At 50.3% G+C, this 22,829-nt stretch overlaps 1 protein-coding gene across 1 annotated transcript; it reads left to right on the top strand.

The window, feature by feature from the left end:
- The first annotated feature begins 832 nt into the window (after positions 1-832).
- Positions 833-21,458, top strand: ZBTB41 (zinc finger and BTB domain containing 41). The gene is given in 12 exon segments (XM_075617042.1): positions 833-1,493; positions 2,117-3,260; positions 5,249-5,326; positions 5,329-5,481; positions 5,918-5,961; positions 8,197-8,344; positions 12,821-12,950; positions 13,523-13,618; positions 13,997-14,103; positions 14,892-14,997; positions 17,719-17,807; positions 18,477-21,458. Coding segments are annotated over 11 exon segments (2,559 nt in total). The 5' UTR covers positions 833-1,493; positions 2,117-2,194; the 3' UTR covers positions 19,019-21,458.
- The last annotated feature ends 1,371 nt before the right edge of the window (positions 21,459-22,829 follow it).

Below are 22,829 nucleotides of genomic sequence, written 5' to 3'. Positions count from 1 at the left end.
AACAATAATGATAACAACATTAATACTCATTAATAACAATAATGATAATAACATTAATACTCGCAGTAATAATAATAATAACATTAATACTCATTCATAACAATAATGATAATAACATTAATACTCTTTCATAACAATAATGATCATACCATTAATACTCACCGCAGTAATAATAATAATGATAATAACATTTAATACTCACAGTAATAATAATAATAATAATGATAACATTAATAATCACAGTAATAATAATGATAAGGATAAGGATAATATGAATACATGTATATACACAGTTATATATACACACACACACACACACACACACACACACACACACACACACACACACACACACACACACACACACACACACACACACACACGTTCCTATGTCTATACTGTATATATATTACTTTTTAAACACGTGACCAAACAACAAATCCTCTTCAGGCAGTAAGAGGTTAAGGAAATCCCCCTGTCTGGTGACGTCACGAAGAGAGGAGGCGGTGCCCAGTTACAGACACAATCTCCAGGCAATGAGCGGCCGGCCCGCTGAAGCCCCGCCCCTCTTCCACCTCCAACCAGATGGACGGCCACTGCAACCAATAGGCGCTTCTGCTCGGCGGAAATGACGTCTAGGAATTGTAGGTGTTGGTGGCGGAAGCGCCTCAGAGGGGACTGGGGAGAGAGACTCCGACAGGAGGGGGCGGGGCCTGGGGCAAGAGGACAGCAGGAGTTGGGTTATCCTGGGGTAATTATACAGTATCCATTGAGGCAACAATGTCTCTGGGGTTAGGCTGTCATGGGGTAATAAGTCATCTTGGGGTGAGGGTAACAGGAGTTATGTTATCATGGGGTATTAAGACACCTAGGGGCAGCAGGGTCTAAGGAGTTGGGTTATCGGGGTGTATTAAGACTCGTGTCCGTGGAGTGCCAGGAGTTGGGTTATTGGGTGTATTTAGACTGGTGTCCGCAGGATGCCAGGAGTTGGGTTATTGGGGTGTATTAAGACTCGTGTCCGCGAGGTGCGAGGAGTTGGGTTATCGGGGTGTTTTAAGACTCGTGCAGGAGTTGGGTTATCTGGGTGTATTAAGACTGGTGTCTGCGAGGTGCCAGGAGTTGGGTTATCGGGGTGTTTTAAGACTCGTGCACGAGTTGGGTTACCCCAGGTATAATCACATGCACTGGGTTTGTCGCAGGACTTCACGTTACGAGCAATCTCTCGGCCTGTGTCTGCGTGTCATCGCCAACGTGTTTCACCCACCAGCTTCATCAAGAAGAGGCAGACGTGAGGCGTGGCCGTAGTCTGAAGCGCCGGCCGTGACACCGGCGTCTTGGGGATTTTAATCCAGGGGTTCCCAAACTGAAGTCAACCCCCAGAAAAAAAATCAGTTGTGATGCCTATTAACCCCCATTCTGTATTTGCCCAAAAGTGAGATGACCAAGTGGGTTTGGGTCCCTTAAGGGAGACTAAGGATTCCACTCAGTGAATGGTAATAATTGGGTGATTGGTATAGAGGCACTGCAATCTTTCTCCCTCCCCTGCGCGCTCCCTCGCCTGACACTTTCTGTATCATGTGCTGATGTAGCACGTTTGTTATCTCCTTAACTAGGGGTGCTTAACTCCAGCCCTCAACCCCCCCCCCCCCCACCCTCTCAACAGGTCAGATTTTTAGGATATCCCAGCCTCAGCACAGTTGGCTCAATCAGAGGCTTAGTCTTCGACTGAGCCTCTAATTGAGCTACCTGTGCTGAAGCTGGGATATCCTGAAAACCTGACCCATTGGGGGGGGGGGGGGGGTTGATGACTGGAGTTTAGCCCCCTGCCATTACCCATTGTCTTTAATAGAGCTACTCATAACAAAACACGCCAGCGTTAACGCAAAACATAACGTGGTGTTACCTGTACTGCCCCTTTGATCTCTCACCTCTCTTTAAAGCCTCTTGACCGCCCTTGGTTGGGAAACACTGTTATCTGTTTGAGGGTATTCTCTTGACATGAAACATTTTTCAAAGAGGTCTCTCCCTAAAATTCTCTGTATCGCGGTTTTATTGATCTTGATAATATTGACAACCAAATGTTTTGTAACAGCTGCTGTCTGTATTTCGTTGGCAGATCATGAAGCTCCTGCAGCTCAAGTGTGTGACATTAAAAGCGCCTCTTTCACCGTCCTGACCTTTTTTTAAAAATTTTATGGTTTTTACCATGCGGAAAAGGCGACCAAGTCTTCAACGACGCTCGTCTCGTGGGAATCCAAAAGAAACCTCCACGGATTCTCTCTCTGTCCCGTGTGACCCAGAGAAGGCTCCTTTGGAAACCACCGACGTTCAAGGTTCAGGTCGGAGGAAAATTTTAAGTTCCCTGAACTACAGCAAAAACTTGCTGAAGAATTTGAACGACGACCGTCAGAGGCAGACGTCCTTCTGCGACCTTGTCATCGTGGTGGAAGGCAAAGAATTCCCCGTGCACAAAGTGGTGCTGGCCGTGGGAAGCAGCTACTTCCACGCGTGCCTGAGCAAGAACCCGCGGACACAGGTGGTGACTCTGGACCACGTCGGCAGTCCGGCCTTTCAGCACCTGCTGGATTTTCTCTACACTTCTGAGTTTCTGGTGCGGGAGACCGAAATCGGGGCGGTCCTGGAGGCAGCGAGGTTTCTCGATATCATCGAGGCGGTTAAGTTGTTGGCCACCGAGGATGACGGAGGTTGTGCTCCCGCTGGAGACTGGCCGTCGGAGGAACCGGCAGATAAGTCTATTGGTAAACTGGAGAGTAGTCATCAGTGCTTGTTGTGTGGTCGGAATTTCTGCTACAAGAAGACACTGGAAAACCACTTGGGCAAAGCTCACGGGTTGGGGAAAGCAGGAGACGTCCTAGAGGACTCTGACCCGTCCATGAGGAAGTCAACGCGGAAGAGGAAGTGCCCCGTCAAATTTGAAAATGGGGAGCGGGAGAGCGACGGGGCATCAGTCAGCGAGATGGACAAAAGTAGCCGGGACAGGACGGACTCGGAGGATTCTGGGAGCGAGTTTAATGGAGGGGTGGAGGAGGAGGAGGAGAACGGGCAGGCGGAGGGGGTGGAGGAGGAGGTGGACACAGAGGGGGATGAAGGACAAAGTGATGGGGAGCCGGATGAAGAGGGGAATGACAATTCTGACACTCCTGGGAGTTACCCAGACGGACTGGCCCCTATAGTGCTGCAGATGTGTAGCAAAAAGGTTCTGAAATGTCCAAAGTGCGAGAAGGTGTTTGACCGAGTGGGTAAGAACGGTGTTGTTATTATTATTGTTGTTTTAATAAAGGGAACAGAAGATATCAGCCTCTTTGCTGCCAGTGGGAACGGTGCTTCGATCTCCCACAAATAAACACGCTTGTCTCTTTGCAGCGGTTAATTTGCTGCTTCGGTAAAGAGGAAAAAATGTGTGTGCATATATATATGTCTCTCTCTCCCCCTCCCCCTCCCCCTCTCTCTCTCCCCCTCTCTCTCCTCTCCCCCCTCTCTCTGCCCCCCTCTCTCTCCCCCTCTCTCTCTCTCCCCCTCTCTCCCCCTCTCCCTCTCTCTCTCCCCCCTCTCTCTCTCTCCCTCTCCCCCTATCTCTCCCCCTCTCTCTCTCCTCCCTCTCCCCCCTCTCTCTCTCCCCCCTCTTTCTCTCCCCCTCTCTCTTCCCCTCTCTCTCTCCCTCTCTCTCTCCCTCTCTTCTCCCCCCCTCCCTCTCTCTCTCCCTCTCTCTCCCTCTCTCTCCCCCCTCTCTCTCTCTCTCCCTCCTCTCTCTCTCCCTCTCCCCCCTCTCCCTCCCTCCTCTCTCTCTCTCCCCCCTCCCTCCCTCTCCCCCCTCCCTCTCTCTCTCCCCCTCTCTCTCCCCTCTCTCTCTCTCTCCCCCTCTCTCTCCCCTCTCTCTCTCTCTCGCCCCCTCTCTCTCTCCCTCTCTTCTCCTCCCTCTCCCTCTCTTCTCCTCCCTCTCCCCCTCTCTCCCCTCTCCTCCCCCTCCCCCCCTCTCTCCCCCCTCCCCCCCTCTCTCCCCCTCCCCCCCTCTCTCCCCCTCCCCCTCTCTCCCCTCCCTCTCTCTCCCCCTCCCTCTCTCTCCCCCTCTCTCTCTCTCCCTCTCTCCTCCTCCCTCTCCCCCTCTCTCTCTCTCTCCCTCCCTCCCCCCCTCTCTCTCTCTCTCCCTCCCTCTCCCCCTCCTCTCCCCCCCTCCCCCTCTCTCCTCCTCCCCCTCCCCCTCTCTCCCTCTCTCTCCCCCTCCCTCTCTCTCCCCCTCCCTCCCTCTCCCCTCCCCTCCCTCTCCCCCTCCCTCCTCTCCCCCCCTCTCCCCCTCCCTCCCTCTCCCCCTCCCTCCCTCTCCCCCTCCCTCCCTCTCCCCCTCCCTCCTCTCCCCCTCCCCCTCCCTCTCTCTCCCCCTCTCCTCTCCCCCTCTCTCTCCCTCTCCCCCTCTCTCCTCCCTCTCCCCCTCTCTCCCTCCCTCCTCTCTCTCTCCCCCCTCCTCTCTCTCTCTCCCTCCTCTCTCGCTCTCCCCTCTCTCTCGCCCTCTCTCTCTCTCTCACCCTCTCTCTCCCCCCTCACCCTCTCTCTCCCCCCCTCTCTCACCCTCTCTCTCTCCCTCTCTCCTCCTCCTCTCTCTCTCCCTCTCTCTCTGCCTCCCCCCCTCTCACTCTCCGCCTCCCCCCCTCTCTCTCCCTCCCCCCTCTCTCTCCCTCCCCCTCTCTCTCCCTCCCCCTCTCTCCCTCCCCCCTCTCTCCCTCCCCCTGCTCTCTCCCCTCCCCCCTCTCTCCCCCTCCCCCTCTCCCCCTCTCTCCCCCTCCCCCCTCTCTCCCCCTCCCTCTCTCCCCCCTCCCCCTCTCTCTCCCCTCCCCCCTCCCTCTCTCCCCCCTCCCTCTCTCCCCCCTCCCTCTCTCCCCCTCCCTCTCTCCCCCCCTCCCTCTCTCCCCCCCCCCCCTCCCTCTCTCCCCCCCTCATCTCTCCCCCCCCTCCCTCCCTCCCCCCTCCCTCTCTCCCCCCCCCTCTCCCCCCCCCTATCCCCCCCCTCTCTCCCCCCCCTTCTCCCCCCCTCTCTCCCCCCCCTTCTCCCCCCCCTCTCTCTCCCCTCTCCGCCTCCCCCTCTCTCTCTCCGCTCCCCCTCTCTCTCTCCGCCTCTCTCCCCCCTCCTCTCGCTCTCTCTTGCTCTCTCCCCCTCTCTGTCGATCTCTCTCACCCTATCTTTCTATCTTACTTTGTGACCTGTAGTTTTAGAGATGTATTTGTTCTCCCCCAGGTAAGTATGAGTCTCACACGCGTGTGCACACAGGTGAGAAACCCTTTGAGTGTGACATTTGCCACCAGTGTTACTCCACCAATCCAACCTGACGGTGCATAGGAAGCGACACAGCAGGGACACGGACGTCCCCAGTAAGGAGCACAAGTGTCCATACTGCAGCAAACTGCACGCCAGCAGGAAGACTCTCGCCAAGCACGTCAAGAGGCAAGTGTGTCGCTGTGTGTGTGTGTGTGTGTGTCGCTGCTGTGTGTGTGTGTCGCTGCTGTGTGTGTGTGTGTCGCTGCTGTGTGTGTGTGTCGCTGCTGTGTGTGTGTGTGTCGCTGCTGTGTGTGTGTGTGTCGCTGCTGTGTGTGTGTGTGTCGCTGCTGTGTGTGTGTGTGTCGCTGCTGTGTGTGTGTGTGTGTGTGTGTCGCTGCTGTGTGTGTGTGTCGCTGCTGTGTGTGTGTATGTGTCGCTGCTGTGTGTGTGTGTGTGTCGCTGCTGTGTGTGTGTGTATCGCTGCTGTGTGTGTGTGTGTGTGTCGCTGCTGTGTGGTGTGTGTGTGTGTGTGTGGTCGCTGCTGTGTGTGTGTCGCTGCTGTGTGTGCGAGTGTCGCACGTGGCTCGCAGGGCAGAATAATCGCCGCCTCCTTCTGCCCTGTAGGTTTCACCGGAGAACGCCCCGGAGTTCGGGCCATTAAGCGGCTAAAGACAGAAGGGTGGAAATGTGACGTAAGATATTTTCTTTTGACGGCGTAAAAGGAGTAATGAGTTCACGTAGTTTTACCGGTGCAATCCCGTATAGCTGCAAAATAATAAACTTTAGTTTAAAAAAGTAGCAATCAAATTGGCTTCCTTTAACAAACCTAGCAGTACGTAAAGCAAATATTGGGCAGCTTTTTCTTTCTCTGGAAAATAATTACAATTGCGTTCTTTGGGGGCCTCCGAAGGAGGAGTGTCTGTTAAATTGTGTTTTCTTTACTCTTATCACACCCCCTCAGAGAGCCAGTACAGATAAGGAGAGAGGGGGCTTTGCCTGCGCAAACTCTTGTTGAACGCACAGAGACATCAGATAAAAGGAGCAGCCAGAGGAAGTCTCCCCCTCCCGAGTCTCGGCTCATCGGGTTTGAATAATAACTTTACAAAATTAATTAAAAATACCTGTAGTGTCAGTACACTTTGTCCCTAGGAGGGACTGACCCCTTAACCATGTCACTGCCATTAGTACACTTTAACCTTGGAGGGACTGACCCCTTAACCATGTCACTGCCATTAGTACACTTTGTCCCTAGGAGGGACTGACCCCTTGAACATGTCACTGCCATTAGTACACTATGCCCTAGGAGGGACTGACCCGTTAACCATGTCACTGCCATTTGTACACTTTGCCCCTAGGAGGGACTGACCCCTTAACCATGTCACTGCCATTAGTACACTTTGTCCCTAGGAGGGACTGACCCCTTGAACATGTCACTGGCATTAGTACACTTTGCCCTAGGAGGGACTGACCCCTTAACCATGTCACTGCCATTAGTACACTTTGCTCCTAGGAGGGACTGACCCCTTAAACATGTCACTGCAATTAGTACACTTTGCCCTAGGAGGGACTGACCCCTTAACCATGTCACTGCAATTAGTACACTTTGCCCTAGGAGGGACTGACCCCTAAACCATGTCACTGCCATTAGTACACTTTGGCCCTAGGAGGGACTGACCCCTTGAACACGTCACTCCCATTAGTACACTTTGCCCCTAGGAGGGACTGACCTCTTAACCATGTCACTGCAATTAGTACACTTTGCCCCTAGGAGGGACTGACCCCTTAACCCTGTAACTGCCATTAGTACACTTTGCCCCTAGGAGGGACTGACCCCTTAACCCTGTCACTGCCATTAGTACACTTTGCTCCCAGCCAGGGATTCTGAGCCATGACATGCAGATGAGCACTCAGTGTGTCACTCTTTACTTTTTGTCCATTTTAAGCTTACGGCTGCCGCATTATACAGCGTTTTATCTATTGTTCAGGTGCGGACGAGACTTCCATTATAACCCTTTTTCAGTTGTTCAAAACTCTCTAACAAATTCACCAATCCAAGCTGTGGGTTTCAGGCCAGATTGCCAGGGGAACCTGTGTGGGAAGTTTGAGCACAATCCGTTTAGGGGTTTTTGCGTTACAGGGTCACACAATAAGGGGTGTTAAAAAGTTTTAGCCATTAGGTTAACATGGGAAGTCTTGCCCCCCTGTAACTGAGGGAGGGATGGATTTGTGTGACATTTGGCGTGTAGTTGGTGGTTTAGGGGTAGGAGTGCTTGTGAGTGGTTGGGTTGTGAAAGGATAAGGTGTTTTTGCGTTATTCTAGTTACAAAGACAACACACAGACCTGCTGATCCCAAAGATGTCTCGGCAGTAACTAACTCCCGTAGTCATGGCAACAGACTATAGCATCACTGCTCTCCCCGTGATGAAACGAGGGGGTGTACGTATTCTCCTGTTGGTGTTACGGGTTAAAGACGTCCATATCACACAGCGAGCACTGTTTATAAGACAGTCGCCCTGTGGACGTCTCTCTGCTTATCTTACTCAAAGCGCCACAGTGGGTGCAGACTGGCGAGTTTGTTTTGTGGCTGGAGTAAGGCTGCGGCCCGCTGCCTGCCGAGTCCCCCGGTCTGCAGAGAGCTGCAGGGGAAAAGACGGGGGGGGGTGCGTGATGGGGGCGCGATCGTAACGTCAGACGGCAGGTTCGCCCTCATTGGCTGAACCGCCAGAGGCGTGGCCTAGCGCTCCGTCGCGACTCCTGCTCTCAATTTTCTTGAGAGCAGGAGTTTGTCAGCGCGGCGGCCCCCCCTCGCAGCGGGCCCAGCCCCATTGTGGGGCGGATCTTATGGCGGACGCTGCAGTAGCCAGCGGGTACCTGGCCTAAGGAATGCTATCCGGCGTTACAGTGAGCGCCATCGTCTCGTCCACAGGTCTGCAATAAATCGTTCACCCGGAGGCCGCACCTGGAGGAACACATGATCCTGCACTCTCAGGACAAGCCCTTCAAATGCACTTACTGCGAAGAACACTTCAAGTCTCGCTTCGCAAGGCTGAAGCACCAGGAGAAATTACATTTAGGTGTGTGTTATTTATACCCCCCAAAAATAAATATACATACGCACACATACACACATACATACGCACGCGCACACATATACACACATACTGTTCAGACAAAACGGGACCTCTTTTCTTTCTCGTCTTATCTTGCAGAAATTGTATTGTATTGTATGTCTTTATTTATATAGCGCCATTAATGTACATAGCGCTTCCCAGTAGTAATACATGTGGTAATCGAATAAATAACAGATAATATAAATAAGAGATCATGGGAATAAGTGCTTCAGACATAAAAGTAACATTAAGGAAGAGGAGTCCCTGCCCCGAGGAGCTTACAGTCTAATTGGTTGGTAGGTAGAACGTACAGAGACAGTAGGAGGGAGTTCTGGTAAGTGCGTCTGCAGGGGGCCAAGCTTTATGTATCATGTGTTCAGAATATCCACAGTGCTATACATATGCTTCTTTAAGCAAGTGTGTCTTAAGGTGGGTCTTAAAGGTGGATAGAGAGGGTGCTAGTCGGGTACTGAGGGGAAGGGCATTCCAGAGGTGTGGGGCAGTCAGTGAGAAAGGTTTAAGGCGGGAGAGGGCTTTAGATACAAAGGGGGTAGAAAGAAGACATCCTTGAGCAGAACGCAAGAGTCTGGATGGTGCATAACGAGAAATTAGGGCTGAGATGTAAGGAGGGGCAGAAGAGTGTAAAGCTTTAAAAGTGAGGAGGAGAATGGAGTGTGAGATGCGGGATTTGATCGGAAGCCAGGAGAGGGATTTCAGCAGGGGAGATGCTGAGACAGATCTAGGAAAGAGTAGAGTGATTCTGGCAGCAGCGTTTAGGATAGATTGTAGGGGAGACAGGTGAGAGGCAGGAAGGCCGGACAGCAGGAGGTTACAGTAATCAAGACGGGAGAGATTGAGGGCCTGAGTCAGAGTTTTAGCAGTCGAGCAACAGAGGAAAGCGCGTATCTTTGTTATATTGCGGAGGAAAAAGCGACAGGTTTTAGAAATGTTTTGAATGTGAGGGGCGAATGTGAGAGAGGAGTCGTGTGACCCCTAGGCAGCGTGCTTGGGCTACTGGGTGAATGATCGTAGTTCCAACAGTAATGTGGAAGGAGGTAGTAGGGCCAGGTTTGGGAGGAAGTATGAGGAGCTCTGTTTTAGCCATGTTGAGTTTAAGGCGGCGGAGGGCCATCCAGGATGATATAGCAGAGACATTCAGAAACTTTGGTTTGTACAGCAGGTGTAAGGTCGGGAGTTGAAAAGTATATTTGTGTGTCGTCAGCATAGAATTGATAATTAAACCCAAAAGATGTTATTAGGTCACCTAGAGAGAGTGTGTACAGAGAAAAGAGAAGAGGTCCCAGGACAGAGCCCTGGGGTACCCCCACAGAGAGATCAATAGAGGAGGAGGTGTTAGCAGAAGAGACACTGAAAGTACGATGGGAGAGGTAGGATGAGATCCAGGATAGAGCTTTGTTCCGAATACCAAGAGTATGGAGAATGTGAAGGAGAAGAGGGTGGTCCACGGTGTCAAATGCTGCAGAGAGGTCGAGTAATATGAGCAGAGTGTAATGACCTCTGTCTTTGGCAGCATGGAGGTCGTCAGTTATTTTAGTGAGGGCTGTTTCCGTGGAGTGAGCAGTGCGGAAGCCAGATTGTAGAGGGTCTAGGAGAGAATAGGTGTTGAGAAAATGGAGCAAGCGAGAGAATACAAGACGTTCCAGGAGTTTATAGGCAAAAGGCAGGAGGGAGACAGGTCGATAGTTAGAAAGACAGGTAGGGTCAAGCTTGCTGTTTTTGAGTAATGGTATGACTGTTGCATGTTTGAAGGAGGATGGAAAGGTTCCAGAGCAGAGGGAGGAGTTAAAAATGTGTGTGAGCGTAGGGATTATAGTAGGAGCAAGAGGTTTTAGGAGATGGGAGGGAATGGGGTCAAGAGAGCAAGTGGTAGAGGGAGAAGAGGAGATCAGCAATGACATATCCTCCTCTGAGACAGTGGAAAAAGAGTCAAGGAAGGCAGGAGGAGAGTTAGGAAGAGGTGTAGGATGGGAGGAAGAAACAGAGGGGATGTTCTGACGTATGGATTCCACCTTTTCCTTAAAATAGTTAGCAAAGTCCTGAGCGGAGATGGAGGAAGGAGAGGCAGCTGAGGGTGGTTTGAGTAGAGTATCAAAGACAGAGAACAGTCGGCGTGGGTTAGACTTGTGCATGTTGATTAGTGCAGAAAAGTAGGCTTGTTTAGCTTGCGAGAGGGCAGAGTTGAAACAGGATAGCATAAATTTGTAGTGAAGGAAGTCTGCGAGAGTGTGAGACTTCCTCCAGAGGCGTTCAGAGAAACGAGTGGAAGAACGCAGCATGCGCGTGTGGGAATTTAGCAAGGTCTAGGGTTAGAAGGGCGAGTGCGGCAGAGAGAAAGCGGGGCATGTAGATCAAGAGAGGAGGACAAGACAGAGTTGTAGTTCCTGACCAGGTTGTCAGGGTCTGTAGCAGAGCTGAGAGAGGAGAGGGAGGAGCGTAAAGTGGACTCAAAGTCAGGTAAGTGAATAGAGCGCAGGTTTCTGCAGAACCGGGTGGTAGATGGAGGTGGAGAAGGGGAGAAGCGAGATAGAGAGAATGAGATGAGGTGATGGTCAGAGAGAGGAAAAGGGGAAATGGAGAAATAGGAGAGAGAGAAGTTTTTAGTGAAAACCAGGTCTAAGTAGTGGCCATCCTTGTGGGTGCTGGCTGCAGTCCACTGTTAAAGGCCAAAAGAAGAGGTTAGAGAAAGAAAGCGGGAAGCCCAAGGGAGAGAGGGGTCATCAATGTGGCAATTGAAGTCCCCAAGGAGAAGAACAGGGGAGCCTGAGGAGAGGAAGAAAGAGCCAGGATTCAAAGTTAGAGAGAAAGGCAGAAGGGGGATGAGTAGAGGTAGGTGGGCGATAGATGACCACCACATGGACAGGGAGAGGAGAGAAGATCTGGACATTGTGAGCCTCAAAGGAGGGAAAAGCAAGAGAGGGAGGCATAGGAAGGGTTTGGTAACGGCAGAGAGAGTAGAGCAGGAGCCCCACGCCTCCACCCCTGCCATCAGGGCGCGGAGTGTGGGAGAAGGAAAGGCCACCATAAGAGAGGGCAGCTTCCAGAGCAGAGTCAGAGTGAGTGAGCCAGGTCTCAGTTATAGCAAATAGGAGCAGAGAGTGAGAGAGAAAGAAGTCATGCATGGAGAGGTACTTGTTGGAAAGGGAGCGGGCTTTCCAAAGGGCACAGGAGAAAGGGAGAGAGGAGGGAGGGTGGCAGGGGATGGGTATGAGGTTGGAGGGGTTGACACCAGAGGGAGTAGAGTTTGCAATTGGCAGGCGAGGACGAGCGCATGTAGGAATAAGGCAGGGACCAGGATTGGGGGAGATATCCCCAGAAGCAAGGAGGAGAAGCATGGACAGAAAGAGAATGTGTGAGGAAGATTTGTAGGGGTGTGATTTAGTGCAGGGGGTATAGCTGTGTGGTGTCAGAGGACGCAGGTAAGAAAGGAGTTCATGTGAACAGAGAAGTGGGGAAGGAAGGAGAGATGGAGATATATGAATAGAGTTAGAGACATAATGAGGCTGGTAAAATTGTCATGAAATTGTGAGTAATTACAGGTCTGTCGCAGGAGATTATTACATGTAAGAATGATTTCATAACTTAATAAATGTCCTTTGGCATTGGTGATGGCGGATTGACCCCAAATAGTCACACAATGGCGCACAGCACAGTAGATAAGCGCGTTATAACGTGCTGGAGACAGAGCAAGAATTAGGGTCCAAAACGCTGACACTAAGTGTTTCCTGATGAAGGACGGTCACTAGGAGGCCGGAAAAACCTCACCCGTAAAACAACGCATCGTTCAGCAGTGGGAGACGCGGGGTCAGCGCGTTATCAGTGATCAGACCGCGGCGTTCTCGTTATTTTGAAAACACACTTTTACCCCAAACTTCATAGTAATCGCAGGGTTTCAGATTAGATTATAACAGTTCCACACATTTATTAGCTCCGAAATAAAAACTCCTATTTCCGGTGTAATGAGCACGCACCTCCCGCAGTGTATCTGGCACTTGTTAACTAACCTAATGTCGCTGTATTATGTCAACATCAGTTGATTGTCTGCATTGTGCTTCTTATATAGTGTTAACCTACATCACAGACCTACAACTGTGCACATTCCCATGGGGATTGAGTGGGAAAAATGTAAGGTGTAATGAAAAACAAAAGTGGTGTGTGTGTGTGTGTGTGTGTACATGTACAGACACATACACACACCACCCTAGTAACACGGAGATGTTCCCTAATTCGTTGCCTTACCAAAACAATATTGCTGGCGGACTTTTTTAATCCCCCCCCTCAAAAAAACGGGAAGAACACTTGTATATTGGCTGCACTGGGGGTCCTCGCGTTGCTAAAGTGAGCGCAGGTCTGATGTAGGGGACCCCCAATAGATAAATGGCTGGCTGCAGGGATCACCTCTTCTCTTCGTCCTGCCGCCAGGTCCCTTCCCCTGTGACGTCTGCGGCCGTCAGTTTAACGACACCGGCAACCTGAAGCGTCACATCGAGTACACGCACGGCGGGAAGAGGAAGTGGACCTGCTTCATCTGTGGCAAATCGGTAAGGGAAAGGTAAGGAGAGTCTGAGCCCGGCCAGCAGCACGTCGCCCAGCGCGGGCGCTGAGCCTGGGTCACTGTGTGTTCCTAGGATGCCACACAACCACATTCCCAAACACATACCCACTGCCCCTCTGCGGGACAGTTTGTGCGGGAACACTGCATTCTATCCAATGGAAACGGAGTTGATTTGGGATATGTTGTGTTACAATGTGGCGTGTGACATTGTTACCTATTTCAGAGAGAGGGAAGGCCCGGAGGAACAAGATCATTCTCTGATGCTGGGGGGTGGGAGGCTCAGGGGAAGTGTGAGGAAGCATTTCTTCACGGAAGACGTGGTGGATTCATGGAGTAGCTTCCCAGTAGAGGTGGTAATGGGCAATACAGGAAGGGAAGTCACATATGCTCGAAATAGACAAAAGGCTAAATCCTGAATCGAAAAGCAAGCCAAGGATCACACAGGGTCTGCGGTGTTGATAGGGGAATGGGCAGATAAGGCGGGCCAAATGGCTGTGTGTGCCGTCTGTGTTTCTATGTTTAGTTAATGTAGCCCGTACGTCCTATAACGACTTACTCTTCTTACTCAGAACCACGTTGAAAGAGCATCTGCGGATTCACAGCGGTGAGAAGCCTCACCTGTGCAGTATCTGCGGGCAGAACTTCCGCCACGGCAGCTCCTACAGGTAACTGGCGCTGCGTCGCCTCTTAAAGAGCCAGTCCCTCCTAGGGGCAAAGTGTACTGATGGCAGTGACATGGTTAAGGGGCCAAAGTTCCGTCACTTCCAGGTCACCTGATCACTCTAGGAGCGGTCACATGACGACACACAGGCCCCATAAGACAGAAGTGGAAGGGGGTCCACTTTAGTTTTTGATTGGGCTAGACACTCCCATCGGAGCGTCAGCCCCATGAGCCCCTAGAAAATGAGCTTGTGCTTATGCCATATCTGGTAGGTGAAAGTTAATAAAACATGGTGGTCGCCTTGTTCGTTTCCAGACGGCTGCTGACCGGACCGTAGGGCTCAGTTTAACCTCCGCGCCACTGTCGTCTTCTTGTTTCCCAGACTCCATCTTCGCGTTCATCACGACGACAAGCGTTACGAGTGCGACGAGTGTGGCAAGACTTTCATACGCCATGATCACCTCACCAAACACAAGAAGATACATTCAGGTGCGGCCGGCGGGAATAAGTCATGCAGAGCCTGATACGTGGCACTGGGGTGTACAGCAGGGGTCACCAGCAAGGACCACGGGAATCCTAATGTACTTTTGTATACTTTAAAGTGGCAATACAAGCAGCACTTCAAAAAATATATATATTATTTTGTTGTGTTAATATATACCGCATTTGATTACTTTTATTGAAAAGTGATTATTTAAACTGCTGATCGATTAGCTTTCCCGTTACCGATCAGCAAAGATCCTGCTTCCCAGGGTTCACTAAATGGCCGCCTTTTCAGTTTCAATCAATCCTTCAGTCAGTGTAACTCGGCAGATACAATGTATTCTTATATCTTTAATAAGGTAAAATTATCTGTTACAGTTTGCAGCACAAACTGCTGGGAACGTTGGCAACACATGATCACACACAGGAAAGTGTTGCAAGGATCTTGCACTGCTGGGGAGGTGGGATAAACCTGCTATAGAAATCACAGGATGCTCTGTGTATTAACACTCATTAATAATGGCATTAAGAGTTGTATTAAAAAAACAAATCACTATTATCTAACACTACACAACTGATTTATTTTAAAATATATATATTTATCTCTTCACATTTTGCTGCTTTAACACTTCAAAAATAAATCCACGTTTTTTATTAAAGAGGAGGACATGCTCCGGGAAGCAGACACTAACGGGTTAAACTCCTCTTATGGGGGATCGCTGCTTTAATCGGGGGCAACTTGCAACAGATGAAATATTGCACATTGTGTAACATTGACATGTTTTTTTATTTAGGGGAGAAAGCGCATCAGTGTGAGGAGTGCGGGAAATGTTTTGGGCGCCGTGACCATCTGACCGTTCACTACAAGAGCGTTCATCTCGGGGAGAAAGTGTGGCAGAAGTAAGTTGGGATATCTGAGCGTAATATATGTATATCTTTATATAGCACCATCCAGGTACACCGCGCGTCACAGCTGTAATACAGGGACAAAATAATATAACACATAATGGGAAGAAGCGCTTCAGACATGAAAGTAACATTTCGGAAAAGGCGTCCCTTCCCTGAAGAGCTTACGCTCTAAGTGGTAGGTAGGAAGAACATACAGAGACAGTAGGAGGGCGTTCTGGTAAGTGCTTCTGCAAGGGGCCACGGTCGATGTATGAGGTGTATAGTATCAGCCACAGAGCTACTTATATGCTGCGTTACAGAGGTGAGTTTTAAGAAAGGTCCTAAAGGTGGAGAGTAGGTGCTAGTCGGATATTGAGGGGAAGGGTATTCCAGAGGTGCGGGGCAGTCAGTGAGAGAGGTTTAAGGCGGGAGAGGGCTTTAGATACAAAGGGGGTAGAGAAAATATATCCTTGGGCAAAACGCAAGAGTCGGGTAGGTGTATAGTGAGATATTAGGGTGAGATGTAAGGAGGTGCAGAGGAGGGTATAGTGAGATATTAGGGTGAGATGTAAGGAGGGGCAGAGGAGGGTATAGTGAGATATTAGGGCTGAGGTGTAAGGAGGGGCAGAGGAGGGTATAGTGAGATATTAGGGTGAGATGTGAGGAGGGGCAGAGAGGGTATAGTGAGATATTAGGGTGAGATGTAAGGAGGGGCAGAGGGGTGTATAGTGAGATATTAGGGTGAGATGTGAGGAGGGTATAGTGAGATATTAGGGTGAGGAGGGCAGAGGAGGGTATAGTGAGATATTAGGGTGAGATGTGAGGAGGGACAGAGGAGGATATAGTGAGATATTAGGGTGAGATGTGAGGAGGGACAGAGGAGGATATAGTGTGATATTAGGGTGAGATGTAAGGAGGGGCAGAGAAGGGTATAGTGAGATATTAGGGTGAGATGTAAGGAGGGGCAGAGAAGGGTATAGTGAGATATTAGGGCTGAGATGTAAGGAGGTCAGAGGAGGGTATAGTGTGATTTTAGGCTGAGATGTAAGGAGGGGCAGAGGAGGGTATAGTGAGATATTAGGGTGAGATGTAAGGAGGGGCAGAGGAGGGTATAGTGAGATATTAGGGTGAGATGTAAGGAGGGGCAGAGGAGGGTATAGTGAGATATTAGGGTGAGATGTAAGGAGGGGCAGAGGAGGGTATAGTGAGATATTAGGGTGAGATGTAAGGAGGGGCCGAGGAGGGTATAGTGAGATATTAGGGTGAGATGTCAGGAGGGGCAGAGGAGGGTATAGTGAGATATTAGGGTGAGATGTAAGGAGGGGCAGAGGAAGGTATAGTGAGATATTGGGTGAGATGTAAGGAGGGGCAGATGAGGGTATAGTGAGATATTAGGGTGAGACGTAAGGAGGGACAGAGGAGGGTATAGTGAGATATTAGGGGGAGATGTGAGGAGGGACAGAGGAGGGTATAGTGAGATATTAGGGTGAGATGTAAGGAGGGGCAGAGGAGGGTATAGTGAGATATTAGGGGGAGATGTAAGGAGGAGCAGAGGTGGGTATAATGAGATATTAGGGTGAGATGTAAGGAGGGGCAGAGGAGGGTATAGTGTGATATTAGGGTGAGATGTAAGGAGGGGCAGAGGAGGGTATAGTGAGATATTAGGGGGAGATGTAAGGAGGGGCAGAGGAAGGTATAGTGAGATATTAGGGTGAGATGTAAGGAGGGGCAGAGGAAGGTATAGTGAGATATTAGGGTGAGGTGTGAGGAATGGCAGAGGATTGTATAGTGAGATATTAGGGTGAGATGTAAGGAGGGGCAGAGGAGGGTATAGTGAGATATTAGGCCTGAGATGTAAGGAGGGGCAGAGGAAGGTATAGTGAGATATTAGGGTGAGATGTAAGGAGGGGCAGAGGAGGGTATAGTGAGATATTAGGGGGAGATGTAAGGAGGGGCAGAGGAGGGTATAGTGAGATATTAGGGGGAGATGTAAGGAGGGGCAGAGGAGGCTACAGTGAGATATTAGGGGGAGATGTAAGGAGGGGCAGAGGAAGGTATAGTGAGATATTAGGGTGAGATGTAAGGAGGGGCAGAGGATTTTATAGTAAGATATTAGGCCTGAGATGTAAGGAGGGGCAGAGGAAGGTATGGTGAGATATTAGGGTGAGATATAAGATGGGACAGAGAAGGGAGAGATTTCGCCTTCTCCTCTACAAGGGAAACAAAAAGGATGCCTTAATCCGTTGCGTTTTTTTGTTGTGTCCACATGCCACGGGGAATTAAAAAAACTATCAGTGGCACTTTCCTGGCAAATATCCCGAAAACAAGAAGTTCCAGTCACACGGACCCAACGCGGTTCAGTTCCGAAGACCGCCTTCAAGTTTAATGAATCCTTTTTTCATTAACATGGGAGGGGGGGTGGCCCTGTTCGGGGGGGAAGGGGAAGGGCCGTGGGTGTGTGGTGGGGGGGGGGGGCATGTGCGGGGGTGGCTCGTGTGCGTGGGAGGCCAGGTTAAGAAAAAGGGATTCATTTAACTTGGATTCCTCCTTAAAAAAACAAAAACAGTATTTTTGTTTTGTTTTTTTGTTACCGGTGTAAAAAGTAAAGGAAATGTTATTCTCTGTATGTCGTTAATGTATTTTAACGTTCTATGGTTTTCTGTACCCGTTTGAAAACTGCAATGTTAAAAAAAGCGGAAATAATGTGTTTTTTTTCCCGGGGGCGGTTCCCAGGTACAAAGCCACGTTCCATCAGTGCGAAGTTTGCAAAAAAGTCTTCAAGGGGAAATCGAGCCTGGAAATGCATTTCAGGACACATTCAGGTGAGTGGGTGCTCAGTACCAGTGTAGTTTGCCAACAGGAAAACCCGGATCAAAAATGTTCCCCTGAGTCTGACTGGGCACTGCCAGAACCCTCTGCCACCAAAGAGCTAGAGAAAGGATCCATTTATACGTGTGTGTGTGTGTGTGTGTGTGTGTGTGTGTGTGTGTGTGTGTGTGTGTGTGTGTGTGTGTGTGTGTGTGTGTGTGTGTGTGTGTGTGTGTGTGTGTGTGTATTTTTGTATATAGTGCCCTGCTGGCACATGGCGCTTTACAACACACGTGACATAATATAACACATCTGGGAATTGGCTCTTCAGACATAAAACAATAGGTAAGGGAGTCCCTGCTCTGAAGACCTTGACGTGGTTCAGCTTCTTGGACCCCCTGCTTCCCACTAATTTAACGTAGGAAAAAGGGGGCTTTAAACTCCGGTAATTGGTGGCATTAGTAGGCGTCGAAGAACCTGGTCAGAGCATCCCGGGATAAGACGGCTTCACTGGTAAGTGAGAGTGAGAATAAACAGCCGGCAGTGCCATGTGGACACTCTACAGCAGGCTTCGGGCCTTTGCAAATTCAAATTAAATTGCAAAGAACAACATCCATGTTGGTTAATCTGCTTTCCGGGGGAAGCCGCTCCTGTAACCACTTTCTCTTCTCTTTGGTCCCCAGGCGAAAAGCCGTACAAATGTCACATCTGCAACCAGTCGTTCCGCATCAAGAAAACGCTGACCAAGCACATGGTCATCCACTCGGACGCCCGTCCCTTTAACTGTCAGCACTGCGACGCCACCTTCAAACGCAAGGACAAGCTGAAGTATCACATCGACCACGTCCACGGCTCCAAAGCAGAGGAAGAGGAGGCCGGCGGTGGCGACGACGACGAACCGAAGTGCTACCCAGAATCCTCGCAGAGCGTGGGCGCGGACATCTGCGTGCCGCTAACCCTTGTGCCAGTGGAGTTGACCGGGAGCCCGGAGGACTTGGAGGAGCACACACGCGGCTCCGTGCTGCCCCCGCCGGCCGAGTACCAGCGGCCCGCCGATTTGGCCTTCCTGGAGAAGTACACAATTACCCCGCAGCCCGCCACCCTCCTGCACCCCGTGCGCCCGGAGGAGATGCTGGAGAGCAGGGAACACTCTTACCTGGGGAGTTTGCTTGGGCTGGACACTCCGCCACCCGGGCAGAGTATTGCCACGAGCGAGCATCACTGACCGGGGGTCAAGCATTCCACGTGCATTACTCCTTTGCAGCAGGAACTGTGCCCCCCCCCTTCGGCTCCAGCTTCCCCTGGAACAACGCCAACCTATCCGACAAGCCCCTCTCCACTTGGTTTGTCTGGTGTTTGGACACTCCTGCGGCTAGGAAGAGGGTGTGCACCGGCGTTAGAGAAGCAGAAGCCGGGAGGAGCCTCGGCCTGTCTGAAAGCTTCCAGTGTCAACAATCGGCTGACATTTTTTATTTTGTTCGAACCTAAAGAGATATTTATTTTAATATTTGTAGATCATGTTTGGCTGGAAACTAGACGTGTAGAAGGGGCGAGGTTTCTGAATGGGGGTCTGTCCTTGTGCAGCATGCAGTGTAACGAGAAGGATCAGCGAGGCTGCAGCACGCGGAGATTGAGATTCCCCAAGAGCTGCAATTCCATTCATATCTGATCGCTCTTGACGTCATTTACCTTTTTTTTAATGGTGCAAGCCCACCTTTTTCCCCCCCTCGATGAGGCTGATGTGAGAGGAGCCTCAGGAGCCGTGTTTATTTCCGTTTTGGGGGTCATATTTTTAGGAATTAAACACTTCAAAAAAAAAGACGAGAGGTGATAGCAGATGCTATAATGCAGGGAGCTCAACTCCAGTCCTCAAGCCCCCTCGTTCCCCCCCCCCCCCAACAGGTCACGTTTTCAGGATATCCCTGCTTCAGCACTGGTGGCTCAATCAGTACCTGCTTCAGCACAGGTGGCTCAATCAGAGGCGCAGTCTGCGACTGAGCCACTGATTGAGTCACCTGGACTGAAGCAAGGATGTCCTGAAAACCTGTCCTGTTGAAGGGACTTGAGGACTGGAGTTGAGCCCCCTGCTGTATTGTATATTATGGGTAAGAAGTACTTTTAAAGATTGTTTTAATGCCTCCATGTTTGTCGTGTCTGTAGATGGAGGAGCGGGATATTGGCTGTTCTCGATTACACAGAAAACATTCTAAGTGAGGAACCTCTGCAAGAGAGAGGCTCGGATCCACAAAGTTTCGTTAGGTCACGTAATGGCACGTTAACACTAACCACGTATCGTCACACCAAGCCGGCGGGTTTTCTCTCGTAATGAGCATAGCGGTAATTATATTGGCTGCTAGTGATAATGACATGCAAATGAGACGTGATGATAACGTGGCGTAGCCACTAAAGCTCATTAAGGTTAACGTGGGGACTTGGTGTGACGTTAGTTAGGTCATGCCTAAATGTGGCGTTGCTCACATCCAGGCACTGACATAGGGTCTGGGTGGGGGTAACCCCACAGTGAAGTGATATAACTAACATAGCGTTATTTCCCTCTCTCTCACCGTGAGATAAACCCCTATTTCCGGGTCTGGATGGGGGTAACCCCACAGTGAGGTGATATAACTAACATAGCGTTATTTCCCCCTCTCTCACCGTGAGATAAACCCCTATTTCCGGGTCTGGATGGGGGTAACCCCACAGTGAGGTGATATAACTAACATAGCGTTATTTCCCCCTCTCTCATCGTGAGATAAACCCCTATTTCCGGGTCTGGATGGGGGTAACCCCACAGTGAGGTGATATAACTAACATAGCGTTATTTCCCTCTGTCATCGTGAGATAAACCCCTATTTCCGGGTCTGGATGGGGGTAACCCCACAGTGAGGTGATATAACTAACATAGCGTTATTTCCCTCTCTCACCGTGAGATAAACCCCTATTTCCGGGTCTGGATGGGGGTAACCCCACAGTGAAGTGATATAACTAACATAGCGTTATTTCCCCCTCTCTCACCGTGAGATAAACCCCTATTTCCGGGTCTGGATGGGGGTAACCCCACAGTGAGGTGATATAACTAACATAGCGTTATTTCCCCTCTCTCACCGTGAGATAAACCCCTATTTCCGGCTCGGGACGGGAGTAACACTAAGACACACTCACCGTCACGTTACTGGGAGATAACACCACATGATGCTACAATAACGTGACGGTGACCCCATGCTAATGACATGTAGAACGGACGCTGTTTCTGCATATAATTAGCAGTGAGGAGACACGGTAACCTCGGGGAACATCACGCCCTCTCCTGTTTTAGGTCACGTCCCGTTATGAGCCCGGATTTAACTGCACTTTGTGGATTTGGGCCTAATTGAGCAGCAGCCCTCACTGATCGAAAATCTCATAGCTACAGCGTGACTGCTCATTTTGTCTTCTTAATATATTTTACTTGACGCCGTTTTAAAATCGTTACACCCGTCTGTCATAATGTTTTCGCCAAATGAAACCTTTCGTCACCTTCTGTATTCGGGGTCTGGGGATCTTTACACTGAACTTCACACATCGTATAAAGATGTATCCTCCAGATTTGATGAATTTTAACCTTGTACGCAGACTTTTAAACCATTTCTAAGACGGGTATTAAAGTAGCAGCGCTACCTAAATTCCGCATGTCCTTTCATTCCTTCGCGGCGCATCGTTTGTGGCCGAGATGCAAAATGTGGCTATGTCCTTATTTTTGTCGAACCATGTGATGTTGTATAACGTACGTATAAAACATACTGATCCGGAGCAACCAACGGACAAGACAAATAAGGTTCAGAAAATGCTGAGACGATACACGGGGTGTTCAGCAAATCCTCTGCGGCCTAAACTCAGACTCGTCTATTCAACATGTAGCAAATACTTTCTAATATAATGGCATAAAGGAGCAATCCAAGACGAATGTTTAAAAAAGAAATAAAATGTTTATCGCTTTGAAGCAGGGGGTCTCCGGAGCTGAACCCCGTTAACTTCAGCTCTGGGGACCCTCTACTTCCGGAGATACTTACCACCCGAGTAGGTGCCAGTTGCTGCTCCTGCTGAGCAAGCAGGGATTTCAAGTTTAAAGCTCCCGTGTCACGGCCAATAGGAAGCCTCGCCGATGATGTCACGGCTTCTTATCGGCCTGCAGGGTTCGATAACTTTCAACAGTGGACATACTGTGAACGCTGGTAGCCGGGGAGAGTTGCTACCGGCATCTTTGACTCCTTTTGAAGCGAGTGCGAAACGCGTAGAGCCCGGGTGTGAGCTGGAGGACTGCACGGCACCACGTCGGCGACGTCATCGAACGGGAGGAGACATCCGTGTGCTTGGAACGGACTGCACACCAGTTCCCTGCTACAAACGCCGGAGGGATCCGTGGAGACCCGCCAGAAACAGCTGATCACGACCCGGCTGAAACTTTGCTATTGCCTCCGCGGTACTTCCCTGTTTCATTCAAATGCTCAAATCCAAGGTCTAAAATGCGAGTGTGCATTTGGCACGTGGCCATCTGTGTATAATACACTGTTTCTTTTCCATCTGCACTATCCTGTTGTGTTTCTCTCGTTCTACATGAAATCCCCCCACCACGCTCCATGTGTGTGATCCATTTAGAGGCGAACTTCGTGGGGCACGAAAACAATCTACCCCCAATTGATGCTTGAGGAACCATTCCACACCTGCGAGAGCTGACCTGCCATTAATCCCTCACTTTATTGCACTGTGTAGCACTTTGATCCTGTGGCCAGCTCCGGCCTTTTCTTCTAACTGCTCTTTCCCGACCCGGCAGGAGGACGCTGTGAAGGTAACGGGCTGCACGCGGTGTGTTTTTGCTTATACTGCATATCACTGTATATTTTAATTTGATCGCACAGCACTGTTTCTATTATCACTTATTTTATTATTTTTTTTTTTACTACCACTTCATTACTTGAACACTTAGGCTAAGGCCCCGGTCACGGCGCTGTAATGCGCGCCCGCGCTTTCGGCTGCGCGTTCCGGCGATTCCCCGGTCT

The sequence above is a fragment of the Ascaphus truei genome, chromosome 10, assembly GCF_040206685.1.
Source record: "Ascaphus truei isolate aAscTru1 chromosome 10, aAscTru1.hap1, whole genome shotgun sequence".
In the NCBI taxonomy this organism is placed as follows: Eukaryota; Metazoa; Chordata; class Amphibia; order Anura; family Ascaphidae; genus Ascaphus; species Ascaphus truei.
The sequence above is the reverse complement of the archived record's forward strand: the minus strand, read 5'-3'. Positions and strand labels throughout refer to the sequence as shown.